Source organism: Lagenorhynchus albirostris, chromosome 5 (genome assembly GCF_949774975.1).
Source record: "Lagenorhynchus albirostris chromosome 5, mLagAlb1.1, whole genome shotgun sequence".
In the NCBI taxonomy this organism is placed as follows: domain Eukaryota; kingdom Metazoa; phylum Chordata; class Mammalia; order Artiodactyla; family Delphinidae; genus Lagenorhynchus; species Lagenorhynchus albirostris.
In genome coordinates, this window is record NC_083099.1 from 76359475 (window position 1) to 76376415 (window position 16941).

The 16941-nt window shown below is 37.1% G+C and overlaps 1 protein-coding gene across 3 annotated transcripts in view; it reads left to right on the top strand.

Annotated features, from left to right (window-relative positions):
- Positions 1–16941, top strand: part of CCDC14 (coiled-coil domain containing 14) — a 44630-nt gene that overhangs the window by 3673 nt on the left and 24016 nt on the right. For 2 of the 3 annotated variants that reach the window (XR_009540572.1, XM_060149306.1), the window contains exons 2-9: positions 3270–3325; positions 3645–3717; positions 3961–4030; positions 4120–4245; positions 12388–12624; positions 12738–12832; positions 13710–14211; positions 16596–16737. Coding sequence is in view for 2 of the 3 variants with exons in the window: in XM_060149306.1 (XP_060005289.1) it covers positions 3270–3325; positions 3645–3717; positions 3961–4030; positions 4120–4245; positions 12388–12624; positions 12738–12832; positions 13710–14211; positions 16596–16737 (1301 nt within the window). In the remaining variant the exon portion in view is untranslated. The remainder of the gene's footprint in view (positions 1–3269; positions 3326–3644; positions 3718–3960; positions 4031–4119; positions 4246–12387; positions 12625–12737; positions 12833–13709; positions 14212–16595; positions 16738–16941) is intronic. The other variant, XM_060149308.1, reaches the window with a different exon arrangement.

A 16941-nucleotide genomic window follows, 5' to 3' on the forward strand; every position in this document is an offset into this window, starting at 1 on the left:
TTAGTATAAATAATGATAATAATGCATCATAACCCGTTAAGTAAAATAGGAATCAGTAAGTCCATACTAACAAATGAAGAAGTACTTCACTAAGATTGAATGCCAACTAATAAATTTAGAAGGAATGATGTAAGTTAGAAAAATCACCAGTTGACAAATGATTAAGGCAAGAATCCTCAATGGATGCTACTGGACGAAAGTTTGATTAATAGGATGTCTGTGTAATTTCAAAGTATCTCCCCACAAAATGCTTAATATTTACAAAGGTAAAAATAGTAACCTTGTAGTGAAAACTCTGTTAAGCACCATCTTTAATCAAACTTAACATCGCCAGTAATGGGACAAACTGACATCATATGCCTGCTCATATTGTATTGAGAAGGATACAACATCCCTTTTGTGGTATTCCTGCCAAAAAAGCACAACCTGAAACTAATCATGGGAAAGCAGACAAGTCTAAATGTCCAGAGGGACATTCTACCAAAGTAACTGCTCATACTCTTTAAAAATGTCTGTAAAAGACATATGGCTGTAAAAGACAATGAATGACAACCCGAGGATCTGTTCCAGATTAAAGGAGGCTAAAGAGATAGGACAACTTAAAATGTAACATATGATCCTCGATTGGATGGGGGCCAGAATTTTTTTTCTATAAAGTACAGTGTTGGGATAATTGGCAAAATGTGAATAAGATCTGTAGATGAGATTATAGTATGGTTTCAGTGTTAATTCCCTGATTTTGATCATTATAATTTGGTTATATGAGAGAGTGACCTTGTCCTTAGGAAATATTTAGGAATAAATATTTTTTTATAAATTTATTTTATTTATGTTTGGCTGCGTTGGGTCTTCGTTGCTGCGCACGAGCTTTCTCTAGTTGCAGCGAGCAGGGGCTACTCTACATTGCAGCGCGCGGGCTTCTCATTGTGCTGGCTTCTCTTGTTGTGGAGCACGGGCTCTAGGCACGTGGGCTTCAGTAGTTGTGGCACAAGGGCTTAGTTGCTCCCCGGCATGTGGGATCCTCCCGGACCAGGGATCGAACCCGTGTCCCCTGCATTGGCAGGCGACTACCCAACCACTGCTCCACCAGGGAAGTCCCAGAAGTAAATATTTAAATATAAAGTGGTATCATGTCTGTAACTTAATCTGAAATGGTTCAGACAAAACGTAATTATATACTTTTTTTTTGAGAGAGAACATGGCAGGTGTAGTAAAATGTCAGCAGTTGGGGAATCTTGGTGACATGTATACAATTATTTGTACTATTATTTCAAAATAAAGAATACAAAATAAATTTGAAGGAAATGTGCCAGTGTGATACTGTTACAGGGTGCTTTATTTTGGTTAATTTTCTCTACCTGGTTTTCTGTAATCTAATGTGTGTGTTTTTTGGAGAAATGCTGTATATAATCTTACAATTATGCCATTATTTATCTCAGATAGTATACTAATTTTAATTTTGAAAGATAATTATTGTGGTAGTTGTTTTTAGACCTAGAGCACAATGGTTTGGCTTTTTATTGTGGTCTTGGCCAGGACACCGACATAGATATTGTGAAAGGAAAGATCCTGAGGGGGTCATGCAGGGGCCAGTGGAGCTATGTTACATGGGATCTTACTTCCGCCAGTGTTGGTTCTCACTGCTGGCTTTATGACTCCATCATATTCGAAGTTACCTTAAGGAGAAGTAAAACTTTTTATCAACCCAATTTAAAAAAATGTATTCTCAGTAGCATTCTTAGAAGGAGAGTGTACATATTCAAGCAAATAATAGAATATTGTATAACTCCAGAAAGTTTAATAGTTAGTGCTCAAAGCTGTCTTGGAATGAAATATGTAAACATGTCAAGAAAAATCCTAAGTGTAACTGCCAACAGTGACTACACCTGAAGGCTAGAATGAGGGAGTGAGTAGGGAATTTAATTGTGTCTTTTAAAAGTTATATTTTGAATAGAGATTATATGATATAAAGTTTTTAAGATATAAAAAGGTATACCATGGAAAGTCTCCCTTCTTGCTCTGTCTCCCAGATTGTTTCCCTCCCCAGAGGCAACTACAATTAACTATTTCTTTTGTAACTCTCAAGGTATTGGATGCATGTAGAAGCAAATTTTTTTCTTTATTCTACACAAAAGGTAGCCCACCTAAGGTATTTTTTAAATCAAAAATTAAAAAAGCAACATATGTGTTTAAAAAGAAAGATTGAGAGAATGAGATATAGATAAAGAGGAATGGTAGAGTTTTCATGTGCTAGTCTTGTCAGGCATTCTAAAGAACATGGATAAATAAAATCAGAGTTATGGACTCTGCCCTGTATCTTTAATTAACTTGTATGTTTTGAAGAGCTGGGGAATGTAAAACATGTTCAGCGGTTGAGTATAGTCCAAACTTACTATAGTAGATACTTCTGATTAAAATAATATCTCAACTTCATTTTCAGCTTAAATAGACTTAAGACACAAATGTATGTGTTGTTTGCTTGACATTCTATATAGAACAAATTATAAGAGTTCAGTTGTAATTGTGGGTTTTATTAAAAATAGCATGGTTACATATATAAAATGGAGTATTGGGGCTTCCCTGGTGGCGCAGTGGTTGAGAGTCTGCCTGCCGATGCAGGGGACACGGGTTCGTGCTTGGGTCTGGGAAGATCCCATATGCTGCGGAGCGGCTGGACCCGTGAGCCATGGCTGCTGAGCCTGCGCGTCCGGAGCCTGTGCTCCGCAACGGGAGAGGCCGCAACAGTGAGAGCCCCGCGTACCGCAAAAAAAAAAAAAAAAAAAAAAAGGAGTATTATTCAGCCTTAATAAGGAAGGAAATTTTGTACATGTTACAATATGAAGATATTGTGCTAAGCAAAATAAGCCAGTCACAAAAGTACAAATAGTGTATGATTACATTTATATGAACTTCCCAGAATAGCCAATTAATAGCAACAGAAAGTAGAAGGGTGTTTACCAGGAGCTTAGGGGAGGAGGGGATGAGACGTTAATGATTAATGGGTACAGAATTTCAGTTTGGGAAGATGAAAAAGTTCTGGAGATGGATGGTGGTGTTGGTTGCTCAGCAATGTGAATGTATTTAATGCCACAGAACTGTATACTTTAAAATGGCTAAAATGGTACATTTTATTTTGTGTATGTTTTACCACAGTAAAAAAGGGAACGGAAACAATGAATAACATTTCAGGTTTTGTCCAAACAGCATACTGAGAATGTAATAGAAAAAATATTTGTATATATACTACAATATAATGCATTATGTCATAGGTATTATCTTCAGGAAAGCACACTGGACCTGCTAAATTAACAAATGGAAAGAAAGGGTAAGTACGTAAAGAAGTTTACAACTTCAGGAAATCTCAAGAGATTTTCAAGTGTTTGGGCTAGACTAAATTTTTCCTACCCTAGAGAACTAAATGGGGCTCTACCTTCACAAAAGTCTGCGGAGGGACTTTTCATATCTTACCCATGTTGATCATTTTAGTCTTTACAATCTTCATAAAGTCCTGCATAAATCCATCTTTTACATGGACAAACTTTCTTATCCAACCTTCACTGGAAAGAGAATGTCTATTTATAATATATTTTGGGAAAACAACTTTTTGTGTCATATGTAAAGATGTTAACAAACTTGTTTTCTAGGACCCATTTGAGAAAGATATCTCGTCTTAATGCAGATTCTGGCTATCCCACTCATTCTGATTCAGAAAGTCAGGTAAGATTAAACTGAATAGATACAATATATGCTATTTTAATTAGTTTTCAGGTAAAAGCTAAGAAGTGGGAATAAAAATTCAAAAGTAAAGTATTAATTGCTCTAATGAAGACTTTTTACTTTAAAACAAGTCTGCTACCAATAATAAATTGCTTCTAAATAGGGAAATTTTTAAATTACAGAATTTTTTTTTCCTGCATTAAAATTTTGTGTACAAATTTCTAAATGACTTTCTCTTTGCAGACTGAAACTGTACAAGGGCTTGATGGTTGTGCTGCTTTGCTGCGGGACATTTTGAGAAATGAAGATTCAGGTTTTATTTTTTAAATGCTTCTTTGCTGATCACCTTTTCTCAATTAAGTAGTTCTTTTAATGCTAATGAATTTTTGTTTTAATTAATAGTAGGTTCAGAAATAGCATATTCAGAAAATAGATATAACTCCAGACCTGTAGAAAGCAAACGATATGGATCTAAAAAGAAAGGACATGAAAAACATACTGTACCTTCTGTAGTCTGGAAGGAAATTTGTAAGTATTTTTTTCTCTTATTTATTTAAATATAATACTTAATTCTGGAGGTTTTGATAAATTATTGGGATTATGCAGTTGGATTCATTTTAATAACATTGGTTATTCAGGCGTGTGTGTGTGCTTGTGCTTTTTTTCCCCTCTGTTCAGCTTCTAATCACTGAGTAGTTACTTTTCCAAGAAGAAAAGTAGAAAAAAAAGTGGCTAAGTTTGTAGGAGGAAAGGTTCAAACTCACTTTGACATTTGGGAGGTATATAGAGTTATCTTTGTTCTCCCTGCCCCTTGTTTTCATAGATATTCACAAATTGGTTGGGTTTCATGTGTATATTTATTGTTTTAAAAATACTTTATGTATATATATATATTTTTTTTAAGTAGGTTCAATAGCTCAATTTTTGAGCTGCACAGTTAGAAGACATGGTAATAGGAAGGTAAAATTCCAAGTTGGATAAGATATGTAAGGAAAGAAGGCCTGCCACTGATTGATGGTGACTGTGGCCAAGGATGTTTTATACCCTCACAGTTAATCTTGCTGACTTAATTAAGTGTAATAATTCAGCAAGCAGTTTAGAATAATCAAGTTTTGATTATGTTGTTCCGTAGAGGCCTGTAGAACAAGATAGCCCAAAATGGAAATGAAAAAGTCCATAGTGGGGCTTCCATGGTGGCGCAGTGGTGAAGGGTTCAATCCCTGGTCCAGGAAGATCCCACATGCCATGGAGCAACTAAGCCTGTGTGCCACAGCTACTGAGCCTGTGCTCTAGAGCCTGCGAGCCACAACTACTGAAGCCCGTGCGCCTAGAGCCCATGCTCCGAAACAAGAGAAGCCACCACAACGAGAAGCCCTCGCACCGCAACTAAGAGTAGCCCTCACTCATTGCAACTAGAGAAAGCCCACATGCAGCAACGAAGACCCAACACAGCCAAAATTAAATAAATAAATTTATTTAAAAAGAAAAAATAAAAGTCCACAATGGGAATTCAGATGGTCAAGAATGGAACCAGCTAGTTCCACAGTTCAGGTGGGCCAAAAATGTTAACAAAACAGTGCACGCTTAGATTCAGCTTAGGCAAGGAGTGAAGTCTAGAAAATTATCTACAGCAATAGCCCTGGGTATTAAGAGATCAAGATCCAGGCAAAGAGGCTGAGAAAACGAGGGCAGAACATTCATAGGACTAGAGGTTGATGTTGCAGGTGGTCCTGAGTCAGAGAACTAAGGCAGAGGAAACAACTTACTAACCTATCTTGGAGGCCAGTCACATTTAACCTCGTATTGTCTTGACCTGCTCTGCTCAAGATGGCAGTCTGTAGCCAAATGTGGCCATTGAACATTCCAAGTATGGCTAGTACAACCAAGGAGCTGAATTGTAAATGTTATTTAATTTTACTTAAATTTAATTTTAATTTGAAAACTGGTACTTGATCCAGTTATTAGAAAACTTTTAAGTATGTTTGGAATAACAGGTACATGAATCTACTTTTTTCAACTGTAAATTTTATTAAATCTAATACAGATCAAGGATTTCTGATGGAAATTTACCATCCAGATTGAGATGTGCTTAATAGTAAAATACACAGTATGCTTAGAATATTTAATGCAAAAAATAACTTAATGTTAATTACATATTGAAATGTTAATATTTTGGCTATATTGATTTGAATAAAACATGAAAATTAATTTTACCCATTTTTAATTTTTTTAATATTGCTACTGGAAAATTTAAAGTTGCATATATGGTTTACATTATATTTCTATTGGACAACATTGGTCTAAACCAGGGTCAGCATACTACAGCCAGTTTTGCTTTATAAATAATGTTTAGTCATTTATTTTGTAAATAAAGTTTTATCAGAGCACAGCCATACTAATTCATTTATGTATTTTCTTTTTTTTTTTAAGTATTATTATTATATTTTTTTGGCTGCATTGCGTCTTAGTTGCGGCACACTGGATCTTCATTGAGACACGTGGGATCTTTTGTTGTGACCCACGGGTTCTTCATTGCGGTGCACAGGCTTCTCTCTGGTTGTGGTGTGCAGGTTTTCTCTCTCTACTTGTGGCACGTGGGCTCCAGGGTGCGTGGGCTCTGTAGTTTGCAGCACGTGGGCTCTCTCCTTGAGGGGCTCAAGCTCAGCAGTTGTGGTGCACAGGTTCAGTTGCCCGGCGGCATGTGGGATCGTAGTTCCCTGACCAGGGATCGAACCCGTGTTGCCTGCATTGGAAGGCAGATTCTTTACCATGGACCACCAGGGAAGTCCCTCATTTATGTATTTTCTATGGCTACTTTTGTGCTGCAGTGGCAGAGTTGAGTAGTTGTGACAGAGACAGTCGGCCCTGCTAAACGTAATATGTTTATTCTCTAGCCTTTTAAGAAAAAGTGTGCTAACCCCTGGTCTAATTCTTAAAGTAGAAGCCCATTTTGGGGGCCCAGTGGACAAAGAAAGGAGTGGTTGCGCCATCTACCTATTCCTCCAGTCTCTTACTTTTTTTTCTCAAGGCAGGTTATTTTTTGTCCAGGGCTCCCTTTCTCAGGGAACTCTCATTTAGAATGTACATGGCTGGCAATGGTGCCGTGGTAGCAACTTGTTGGATCCCAGCTTAGCTGTTTGTTATCAGAGTTCCAACAGAAAATAGATGGCTACACTCAAATTAAGATAATTCTAAGATGGTTTATTTACAAAGAAACTCATTACAAAGATGTGACTAGAGTATACGGAAACCACGAGGGATTGTGCTAGCCCAGTGCTAGCAGCAGGAACAGAGCTTTTATTATCCTTAGGCCTTAAGGAATGAGGTGAGGAAGAGGGTACTGGGACTCAAGAGATACTGTTGTGTAGAGTAGGCTGCCTTGAGAAGAGCAGTGACAAAGCCAGCCCAAGGTGGCCTCATAGAGAGGGAGTTGGGAATAAATACTTTGAATTCATGCTTCTTCCTTTCCATGATAATGCTGAGACTCCCATTGGATTGGACCCAACTGGAACCCTGTTGTATATCTGGTCTGGGATTTGATTTTCATTCTTACAACTAATAATTTAGCCTTACTGTGTCATGCATGTTGACAGGAGACACGAGACTCTGGGTCAGAGACAAAGGACTTTATTATTCATGCACAGCAGCATATTTGTCTTGGTTCTCCCTTGCTGCCATTTCCCACTGGGATGATGGGATGGACCCAGGTGGATACTGCACATGCCGTAGGTTTAAGCTTCAGCTGACGACCGCTGAGCTTGGGGAATCCACTGATTTTGTAGTAAGTAGTAAGCAAGCCTGTACTTGTCTCAGGGGGAAACATTACCTTATCCCTCAAAGTTGCTCAGTACAAACACAACCCTGAGAAATGGCCCAGGTAAAGAGCTTAGGTCAAGGCCTTACTTTTTTGGTAGACCCAGCAAAACATGTAGGAGCAGAAGAGACCCATGAAGGAATGTCTCTTAACAATGTAATCCATACAGATTAGCATCCCAGAGAGAGCAGAGCAGGGTGGAGACGGGTAGAAGACGGGTTTGGGGAAGCAAATGAGAGAGATCTAGCATTCTGGGCCCTGGCATTAAATTCTTCTTTGGATTAGAGTCAGATCAGCAGTTCTGGCCTGTGATCAGGATATAATCTTATTGTCATTTCCCCTACACTTTCATCCTCGGAAAGACCTATATCCCATAGGACAGTCTCCTTTAGGGTTGCAGTATTAGAAGTGGTTCTCATTGACTTACTCCTAAGGTTGACCCTTCAGAAGCAGAAGCCTCTTTCCCTTTGCTTAAATTACTCTTTTTTAGTTTACCAAACTGTAGCACTGTCTAGAAAGGATCATCTTTTTTTTCTTTTTTGTGGTTAGCAGCTGTTAACCAGTACAAGGTTTTTGCTCTGTTGGCACAGTGCTCAAAATACACAAAAACCAAACTCAGCACTTGCTTTGTTTTCCATCTCTGCATGAGTGAGATAATCATAACTAGAACTTTAGGAATCTATTACAGCATGTTAACTGGTATCTATGTATCATTTTAACTTTAGCATACATTATCTTACTATTTGGTGTTAACTGTCTTCTGGGGCTTGGGCTCCGTACTTACTTTCTGTCTGGTACCTACCTGATCACTGAGCGTCTGTGGAGTCACGCTCACCCACCCCGTTGCATACTGGGAGGAAGGAGGCAGAAAGGCAGTTCCAGAAATGCGTTGAGAGCTTGCTTGAGAGTGCTCCTGACACTCAAAGAAAAAAGACATTTTTTTAATAAGCAACTTTTTACATCTTGATAACTGTGTTGAATGCTGTGGGCATGTGACCTACTTTCAGTATCATGTATATATTTCTGCCCTCACCTGGGGGAAATAAACTGCTACAGGCAGAATATTTTGAGCTTTGATTGCCCGTATCAAGGCCAGGTGTTCTTTCACGTATTTCACATTATAGTAGGCATCCAGCAGCTCTTATCCGCAGTAGATGTCTGTTCTGTATTTGGGTGGCAGGAGTTATCTTACCTGTCAGACAATGTTTGTACATCCAAGCAACAGTGCTGTACAGCAGCTAAAATTCAAGGACAGAAAAAGTTTTGTGGACTGAATAAATAGTTATCACCTGACACCAGTTAGGCATTGCTGTCCTAAGCTGTTTGGTAAAATGTTTATGTAGGGTGCTTTTTTATAGTGAACAAGAGCAAGAAAATATACTTCATTTGTATTTGTGTAGTAACAGGCTTATTTTGTTGTTGGTGGTGGTGTTTTTTTTTTTTTAATTTTAAAATTGTGTATCCATTTATGGTTTTTAACTTGTCTTAGATAATTTGCTTTAAGATTTTGTCTCTTAAATACAGATATAAAACATTCTCAGTAGAGTTTCACATAGAGTGAGTTAATAAAGGAGCAAAGTAAGTCATGTAAATTCTAAAGCTTTGAATTTTAAGAAGTGTTTGAGGTTTATTAATTTATGTTGGATGATGCCTTCTGCTGGCAAAGGCATAATATTGTAGCTCCTCTTTATCAGAGATTGTGAAAACCATCCCTTGAAAAGTGAATGAGTGCCAGTGCTTGGGAACTATGAGTGTAAAATCTGAGAATTCCTCAAACCAGACAATTCTTATCTTATGGGACCAAAAGAAACCCAGGAGCAGAAGAGAGACCTAGGAATCAGGAGGAAAGGCCAGGAGCAGAAGAGAGACCTAGGAATCAGGAGGAAAGGAAGAGTAATGTGCTGGATGGCCGTGGGCTGCCTGTGATCTCACCCTTCATCATTTTAGATTTCAAAGTTAAACTATTTTAGGAGGATGCTTTTCCATTTGATTTATTATAAAATTGTATTTCCACTAAGAAATAATTTTTTTTTACAGAAATGTTTATTAACCAATTTGTTGTAGCTCATATATTCAGGGAGTGAAGAATAATTGTTACTGCATGTCACCTCAGAGGGCACATGGTTAGAGATATTTTATTGACAGCAGTTGGGAAGATTTGTGAATATGAAATATTTATTTGTCCGTATTAAGACTTTGTAGCCATTTGGTAATAGATATAACATTTATTGAGTTCTCACTATGTGCTAGACATTGATACTTTACATGTGCTGTTTACTTTTCACAACAATCTTATGAAATAGGTAATGCTCTTATCATCATTTTTCTGATGAGGAAGAGGAGGCCAAGAGAGGTTGAATAATTTGCCAGAAGTTATTCAGCTAGTAACTGTTAGAGCTCATATTCAGGCCAAGGAAGTATGTTCACAGCAATAGATTATCTCAAAAGGAAGAGTATAGCCCAAGTCAAAATGGAAGCATCCAATATCTCCAACCATTTTCATAGTCAAATATTAATTTAGTAGTATTTTTCTATCTTTATTGGTTATAATATTTCATCTGCCTTTAACTTTTTGCTTTTACTTGTAAGTTTTATGCTTTTAGCAATGTTTTTATTTTCAATAAATTGTATATGTATTTGGGGAATTCCATACCATTTTAAAAAATTTAACTGTTTTCACTTTTTAAATAATTAAGGAGTAACTTTCATAAAGCAAGTGCATAAATCTCAATAAATTTTTGCATATGGGGTACACCCATATCACCCAGATGAAAATATAGAACATTTTCAGTACCCTACCAGGCTCCTACCCCTCAGTATTCTCACCACCACCTATCTCCTCATCCTTGAGTAACCACTTTTCTGACTTCTATCTCCATTGAATAGTTCTATTAGTTTTGAACTTCATGTAAATGCAGTTGTACACTATGTAGTCTTGTGTCTGACTCTCACACAACATCATATCTGTTAATTTCATATAGGTAGTTTGAGTATATCAGTAATTTGTTCTTTTCCATTGCTGTATAGTTTCAGATGACTATACCACAATTCATCCATTTCTACTATTCATGGCTATTTGGGTGTTTTCAGTTTTTGGCTACTGCAAATAAAGCTGTTGTGAGCATTCTCATACACATCTTTTAGTACAGGGGTCCCCAGTTCCTCCCCCCACAGCCTCTTAGGAACCGGGATGCACAGCAGGAGGTGAGCCACAGGTGAGCCAGCAAAGCTTCCTCTGCCGCTCCCCATGGCTCCCCACCGCTCCCCACCACCCCCCACCGCCCCCCACCGCTCCCTCTGGCTCCCCATCACTCCCCATGGCTCGCATTACAGCCTGAACCATTCCCCTGCCCGCCCCGGTCTGTGGAAAAATTGTCTTCCACGAAACCGGTCCCTGGTGCCAAAAAGGATGGGGACCACTGTTTTAGTAGACATAAATACTCATTTCTGTTAGGTATATACCCAGAAGTGTAATTGCTATGTCATAGAATATATATTTAGCTTTGGTAAGCTTTTGCCAAAAGCTGTATATTTTTCTGAACTTACTTTGTACTCTGATAACCTATGATCTACCAAGAACACTCTCATTTCTATTAATAGTCTTTAAAAAAACATTTGGCAAGGGGATCTTATTAGACAAAGAAATAGATTTTGATAGTGATCTATAGAGTAGTGCTATGTAGAAAACTCTTGTTTTTCATGTATTAGTTTATTAATACCAGGTTTCTACTTTGTACTGCTTTGTACATAGATTAATACAAGACACTGTGGGAGAAAGTAATGAAGTATAAATACAGTCCTGCCTAAAGAATCTTATAGTTTAGTCAGGTAGACAAGAGAATGAAAGATAAGCAATATAGTACAATATGCAAGTGATATATGATTTGTATAGACAATATGTGCTCTGGGATGGTGGAGAGCAGTCACTAGACTAGAATGACTGGAAAAGGCTTCGTGGGAGAGAGAAGCCTTCAGATGAGCTTTGGTGAGTAGGTAGAATTGAATTGGAAAGAATGGTTCATCATGAGTGATGTTTTGGGAAAGTGAGAAAAGCTTGTTTTAGGTGTCTAAAATGGCCCGACTGGAATGAAAAATTTCTTAGTTGAGAGTGTTGGGAAGATGGTTGGAAAAGTATGTCATGGTTAAGCTTTGGAGACTTTAAATGTCAGGTTAAGTTCTTGTCTGAGAGCCCAATGTGTAGATTAAATCTACTTTTATTCTCACTCTAAAAGCTCTGATTTATTTATCTTTATCATTATTATTATTATTGTCAAAGCATCAGAATTGTACAAGGTATCTGTCTTTTCTATTGCATTCCCCCTCTCAAGAGCATGAACTGGACAAGGAGCAAGGTGAAAGAGTTTTACTGGATTTTAGAGAGAAGTAACCCCCCTAAGAGAGGTCTTTATAATTGGAGAGATTTTATTAGTAGTGTTTAATAAAGATTTTAAAGACATAGTGTAGATGATTTTTGACTGGAGAACCTAATTCATTACTTACTTTAAAAAAATCATTTGAGGGCTTCCCTGGTGGCGCAGTGGTTGGAGTCCGCCTGCCAATGCAGGGGGATACGGGTTCATGCCCTGGTCCAGGAAGATCCCACATGCTGCGGAGCGGCTAAGCCTGTGAGCCATGGCCGCTGAGCCTGCATGTCCGGAGCCTGTGCTCCGCAACGGGAGAAGCCACAACAGTGAGAGGCCCGTGTACCGCAAAAAAAAAAAAAAAAAAAAATCATTTGAGGTGATTTTCTTTAGGGGTGATAGCTACTTCTGAGAGTCCTTTTTTCCCTAATATCTTATGGTAAAGGTTTTTGAAGAATTGTATTTCAAGAACTTTTTTCCCTTCTTCCACATTAGTATCTTCAGATAATAAGAAACAGATTCCTAATGATGCTTCTGCTGGAAGTGAAAGAGACTCATCAGATATACCACAAAATTGGTCACTACAAGATCATTATAGAATGTATTCACCCATAATATACCAAGCCCTCTGTGAGCATGTGCAGACTCAAATGTCACTGATGAATAACTTGGCTTCAAAGAACAACCCTAAAGGAATTCCTACTGCACCTTGCCACACTGTGTCTGGTTCTGGTTAGTATGAATGACGTTTTAAAAGGCATGATTATAAGCTCTAATTAAGTTGCCTGGTAATTGTATAAGCAGTCTGAGATGTGAATGACTTTTTTTTCCCTTTTCCCTTTTAGAATCTCAGGCATCTCCATATTCTAATTATAGCTTATCCACCTCTACCCCAGTCCAGTTACCTCAGCAACCACCCTGCCCTCCAGTGGTTCATTCTGTGAGTACAGTTTATATACTATATAAGTAGTAATTTGCTTTTAGAAATTGTCATCTTGAGAGAAAATTGAATTTGCTGATTGTATCTTAATGCCCTAGGATGTAAAGACCAATTATTTTTTCAAGTTATTTTGTATTAGAAAAGTTTTACTTATTAATTGGGGGAGGGGGAAAGGGTGAAGGGGGAAAGGGAAAGAGATTACTTGAAAAAAGAAATCACCCATACCTACCACCCAGGCATAATTGCTGTTAACACGTTGATAGAGCGTGTTCCAGTTATTTAATTCTCTGTGTAGGTTTTGTTTTCTGGTTTTAATTTGTTAAGTTAGTTTTCTTTTAAAAATATCATCATAATTAAATTTTATAACGTTTTATATACTGCTTTTTTCACTAAACACTTTATTGTAATTTACCTTTTTGAAATTTTTAATAAGTTGTTAATACTCTGTGTAGTGAATATACCATGGTCTGTGTGACTACTCACCTATGGTTAGACATTTAAGGAAGTTTTTACCACTATAACATTTCTCTAAATATATTTGTGCAAAAGCTTTTTCACCTTATTTTCTTACATTGTAATTTCCCAAAGTGGGATTTTGTTTAGTCCCAAAGTAGACTAATTTTTGATGTCTTTAAACCATGTGTGATATTTGTAAACGATCTATTTTAGTCATGGCTTTATAATGTTCCCATATTGCAGAGGCTTTAAAAAGCTAGAATATTGTGCTGAGGGGAAATTCAGTTTATTTACTGGTAATCTATAACTCTATCCTGCAAATGTCATCTTCTAACATTTTTCGTTTGAATTTATTATAGTTAATGCCTACAAGTCAGTGCTCACATTTTTGAAGGCTTAACTTGTTTTTTTCTTTCTTTAGGAAGTTCAGACTGATGGTGACAACCAGTTTATATCACAAGGTAGAACAATTCCTGTGGACTGTACTGATGATGTTCTAAGGAATTCCTTCAGTACTAGTCTTGGAGTTCCATGTAGCCTGCCCCAAACTGACAAACCAGCTACTCCAACATTTCAGCAGCTGGGTCTTGCTAATGGAATTCTGTCACAACAAAGAGTTCCTAAGGAACCGGACCTACTAAAGGGTTTCCAAACATACACGAAACTGTTGGGTTCTCATCCAGACAGTCAGACTTGCTGCAGCCCCACCCTATTACAGCCAGATTTCTTGGCTATTGAAGAAGAAAAATATGTTAAAGAACAAATTGGAGAGGTTAGAAGTGAAAGAAAGGATTTAAACATACCCGTGCAAGATACAAGAATAAAGGATGTGCAGAATGCAAAAAATGTGAACCAGAGTGCTGAAAAAGTTAGAACTATCAAGTATTTGTTGGGAGAGCTCAAGGCCCTGGTAGCAGAACAAGGTAGATAAAGACTTTCTTTATAATTTTCTGTGGCACGTCATTTATTTTATTTTTTTTATAATTTTAGCATTAATTAATTAATTTTTTAAATTATTTTTTATGGCTGCATTGGGTCTTTCGTTGCTGTGCACAGGCTTCCTCTAGTTGCTGTGAGCAGGGGCTACTCTTTGTTGCAGCGTGTGGGCTTCTGACTGCAGTGGCTTCTCGTTGTGGAGCACGGGCTCTAGGCACACGGGCTTCAGTAGTTGTGGTGCACATTCTCAGTAGTTGTGGCACGGGCCGTAGAGTGCAGGCTCAGTAGTTGTGGCACATGGGCTTAGTTGCTCCACGGCATGTGGAATCTTCCTGGACCAGGGATCAAACCATGTCCCCTGCATTGGCAGGCAGATTCTTAACCACTGCACCACCAGGAAAGTCCCTGTGGCATGTCATTTAAATTCAGAATAACTGACATGGAGTTTGTGATATTTTCCATAGAAATATGTCTTGTGCTAATGAGGAAATGAATTTTGTCTGTTTTATTCTTATTTTTTAGGTTTTGCTCCTCTTGTTTCCTGTGGATTTGAAATGTGCTAGGGAATATCAAACAGTCTTTTACTTGAAAGTGTGTATTCATTCTGCTTGATTCAAAGGACCTTGAAAAGATTCAACCAGTTATAGAGATAAACTTTAAGGGGTTAGAGGACCCTAAACATGATTAACTCCCTAGAATAGAATGATAATTCTTTCCTATTTTAAAAAGGTGCAGAAAATTTCCTCTCATCATTTCTTTAATAACCAACTGTTATAATGTTTAACAAATCTCACTTTGAGAAGGAACCTAAAACTTTTTATGCCCTTTTAAATTCACTCTTGGGATTTTTTAATTAAATCAAGAAAAATGTCTTGGGTGGAGTTAAGAGACATTTGAGCCAGGTCGTATTCATATGTTTTCATTATAGGTGTATATTCTAAATAATGGCTTTCATTTGGAGTGAGTTACAGATTTGTCATCTAGAAAACACAGTAATTAATTGTGGAAGCACTGATTGAATACCTAATATTTGCAGGCTGACAAAAAAAGTACCAAATGTTAAAATTTATCTAAAGGATTGTAGCACTGTTGATCCAGTGGTTTAATATATTAAAATCTCCTATGGTTTTAGACTTTAAGTTTGTTACTATTTTCTTAACCAAATACTTAATCATTGGCAACAATAATAATAGTAACAATATCATTTACTGAGCGCTTACCATGTGCCCAGCACTGTGCTAAGTGTTTTATATGCATTATCTCGTTTAATCCTCACAGCAACCCTATGAGGTACTGTTATTGTCCCCATTTTACAGATGAGGAAACTGAGGCTTGCAGAACAGTATTTCATTTAATCCTCTCAGCAACCCCATGAGGTACTGTTGTTATCTCCACTTAACTATGAAGAAACCTAGGCTTCAACAGTTAAGTAATTTGACTAAGGTACATTGCTAGAAAATGGTGGAGCCCAGGTCTCGGCCTCCAATGCTTACAAGTAAAACCCCTCTATGGAGGATTGGTAGAAGTCTGCTCTGTAATTGGGCACAGTTCTTTACTATGTGCATGTAAACATTCCATCAGGGTATTAAAATACTCATGGAATTGAGTAAATTTTTGTAACTAGAATACACTTTACCTCTTTTGGATATCAGACAGTTAATATTATATTTATCAAATGTTTTCAGTTCACAGAAAATTTGAATAGAAATGAGGGGACAAAAATAAAAGGACAAAAGATCTAAAATCTACCTTCTCCCTGTGGCTGTTTGCCACCTCCCAAACCATCCACTCCCCACAATTAATAACAAAAATGATAACTGCTTTTGATGCTACATCAAATGAAGTGTAACTGATTGTGTTAACCTACTTTATAAAATTAAATAATAAAATCTTATCTTAGTAGACCTTTCCTCAATGTGTTGCCAAATTGAATCACCTAAAGTGAGTTATTTGTTTATGCCAGGATCAAAGGTTGTATTATAAATGTTAATACTGTAATTAATTATAGGAAACCCTTTAGCAATTATAGGAGTCTAATATAGTCTTTTGGTAAATGTGAACTAGGAGATATATATAAACCATCTTCCTACTAGACATTTTAACTGAAAAAATCACTGATATAATTCTGTGACTTAAGATTAATCTTTAGTTTACTGAACTTAATGTCTTTTGAATTCTTTTCAGTAAGGAAATGCAGGTGGCAGGAAAGAGGAAAATAGGATTTGTATAATAAATTCATAAATGAGTTGAGTTTGTTTATAGCATGTATGTATATTTCTGAAATATTTTCTTTTTTAGTAATACATATGAATAATCTTATCCAAAAATAATTTATGATATTGTCTTTACTCATTTCTTCTGCCTTTTATAGAAGATTCAGAAATTCAGAGGTTGATTACAGAACTGGAGTTGTATATATCTCTGCTTCCAACAGTAAATGGAAACACAAATATTCAGGTTGAAATAGCACTGGCCATGCAACCACTAAGAAGTGAAAATGCTCATTTACGCAGGTAAGAATTGCTCTTTGAATTTTTTTGTCTCCATGCAAAGATGTCCCGTGGCCAGAACAAAAGTGCCTAATGATATATCTAGGGCTTCATAAGGAAAATAGATATATACTGTCTTACTGTGCTTCTACTTTTTCTTCCCTATTTTCCAAATATTGCTGGCATTCTCTAACTCTTCCGTTACTTCTGCCCACTAGTACATATTTT